The sequence below is a fragment of the Vicia villosa genome, linkage group LG7, assembly GCF_029867415.1.
Source record: "Vicia villosa cultivar HV-30 ecotype Madison, WI linkage group LG7, Vvil1.0, whole genome shotgun sequence".
Taxonomy (NCBI): Eukaryota; Viridiplantae; Streptophyta; class Magnoliopsida; order Fabales; family Fabaceae; genus Vicia; species Vicia villosa.
The window spans coordinates 132,336,737-132,338,972 of NC_081186.1; the positions used below are offsets into that span (position 1 = coordinate 132,336,737).

Genomic DNA, 2,236 nt, shown 5'->3' on the forward strand with positions numbered 1-2,236 from the left:
CCTAATAGCTACCATTAATTCTAAGAAAATATTTACTATTACGGTTAACTTTACATAATCTTATTTTCCAACAAAAAATTCTTATGAGAACTATTGTTAAGCATTTCAATATCGTCTTCTTTTATGAACTCTTCTCCTTCATTAATTTCCAATAGATTGTTTGCAAATAATTCAGGCCAAGACATCTCATCATTATCATATTCCTCTTCTTCTTCTCCTTCTTCTTTATTCATGATGATATTATTGTCATCTTCTTTGTTAAAATTGCACTCTATTTGCTTAGTTCTTTCAACCACCTTAGTTTTGCTATTTCTCCTATCAACTTGATTTTTTGGATTTTGTGCAATATTTTCTCCAAGAAATCTTAGTTCAGAAAATCTTTTCTCTTCTAGCCATGTACTTATGCATTTTCTTTTTTCTGCATTATATACAAACTTTATGTCATCCTCGTACATCCTCTTGTCTCCATCATTTGATTGAGTTATTGCTTCTTCATAGATAATATATTTTTTCACCGAAACATTATTTTCCTAAGTAACAACAATAAAAAAAAAAGCATAAATCTACATTATAATTTGTGACTATTCCTCTAAAAAAGAGAGAGAAAAAACAAATATGATTATATTTTTTAAAATAATAAAAACCTTGAATATGCATAAAATCAATTGATAATTAATTGTTAATAAAGCAATATAATATTATTAAAATCTTACTGATATGACCGATTCAACTTGTTTAGGAGTGCCAGGTTCTTCTTGTTTAGGGATGATAGGTTGTCTTTCTTTAGGAATCATAGTTTTTTCTTTACTCTCTTTCGCGCAACAATTGTTTATTCTTGAAATTTTTCTTAAATGAGAATTTGATTGATCAGCTATACTTGCTTTTGCATGTGTATTTTGTGATTCAGATTTCAAATTCTTTCTAAATCTGCATAAAACATAATTGTTGACCTGCCAAAAAATATATTAACACTAGTTAGGCTTAAACCTAATTAATGTTAACACAAACTAATAATTTAACATAAAATTTGCTTACCGGAGTATTGTTAATCAAAGATTTGTCAAGGTTATATTCGTGCAAGATCCATCCACCATCTTGAGGAGTGTTACTCTTCTCAAAACGAAAACGTTTTTTCAAACCGAGGAGTTGGTTCGTGTCTTTGGCAAATATATTTTTTCCGGTGTCTTCACCTTCCCAATTACCATTGCCAATAGTGCGAACGGAGCGTGTGCTTGTAGCAGATTTTTTCTTTAAGGTAGTAAAGAAATATAGGTCTTTTCCACCATATGAGTATGAAGCTTCAAATTCATTCCATATATCCAACGGATTTTGGTTAGTACCGAATAAATCATGTTCGAGAATGTTGAGATAATCGGGAATTGGGTTGTTGTTAATTTTGTTGTAGAGAAACTTTTGAAGAAGTTCATCATCGGTTGGCATGAAATCTTTGTTTGAACGAGAATTGAGAGCATTCATGATGATTTGAAATTTAATAGAAGACGAATGTCAAGTGAATAAGCTCAAAACAGAAACCATATATAAAAAATACAAAAGATCTTCTTAAATAAAATAATTTAAATTTAAAGTTGAATCAAATTAAATCTAATCTAATTTAAATCTAACCTAATCTAATTTGATTTGGTTTTAGCATAATAATAGCAACTACCAAATCAGGTGAATATCAAATTGATACCAATAAAATTTCAAACCCTGTTTAAAAAAAATTAAAATTAACCCAATACCAATAATTGACGTGGACAATAAAATAATTTTATAGCAGTACACAACATCTATTCTAATTTTACTAAATATATTTGGGTTAAATGGCTTTCACCCCTGTAATAGTAGCGAGATTTGATTTACCCCCTTAAAAAAATTGATTTACCCCTGTAATATTTGGGCACCCCTAAGCGTGTAAAAACGAGGGCGGTAAATCAAAAAAAATATTTTACAGGGTGTATTTTTCTCTCTTAGGGGGCAAAAAAACTTACAATTTTAATATGATAGGAGTAATCCAATTTTAAATCTCGCTACTAGAGGTGTAAGTCATTTAATCTAATATATTTTATTTTCTTTGTAGAGAGATCTAATGATATTTCCTAAATATATGATAAGATATGATGGATGTTAATAATGGAAAGATAGGATAGATGTTAATTACTCAAAAGGACAAATTTATATTGTGGAGTTGTCATTTGTGTCTCGAATAACTTTTTTTTATTTTTTATTTATTTTA

The 2,236-nt window shown here is 28.6% G+C and overlaps 1 protein-coding gene across 1 annotated transcript; it reads right to left on the reverse strand.

The window, feature by feature from the left end:
• Positions 1–50: 50 nt before the first annotated feature.
• On the reverse strand, positions 51–1,476 carry LOC131620210 (NAC domain-containing protein 19-like). The gene is made up of 3 exons (XM_058891214.1): positions 1,036–1,476; positions 714–950; positions 51–530 (listed from the first exon to the last, which is right to left on the reverse strand). The coding sequence occupies exons 1-3, from the start codon at positions 1,474–1,476 to the stop codon at positions 51–53; spliced, it is 1,158 nt and encodes a 385-aa protein (XP_058747197.1).
• Positions 1,477–2,236: the final 760 nt, after the last annotated feature.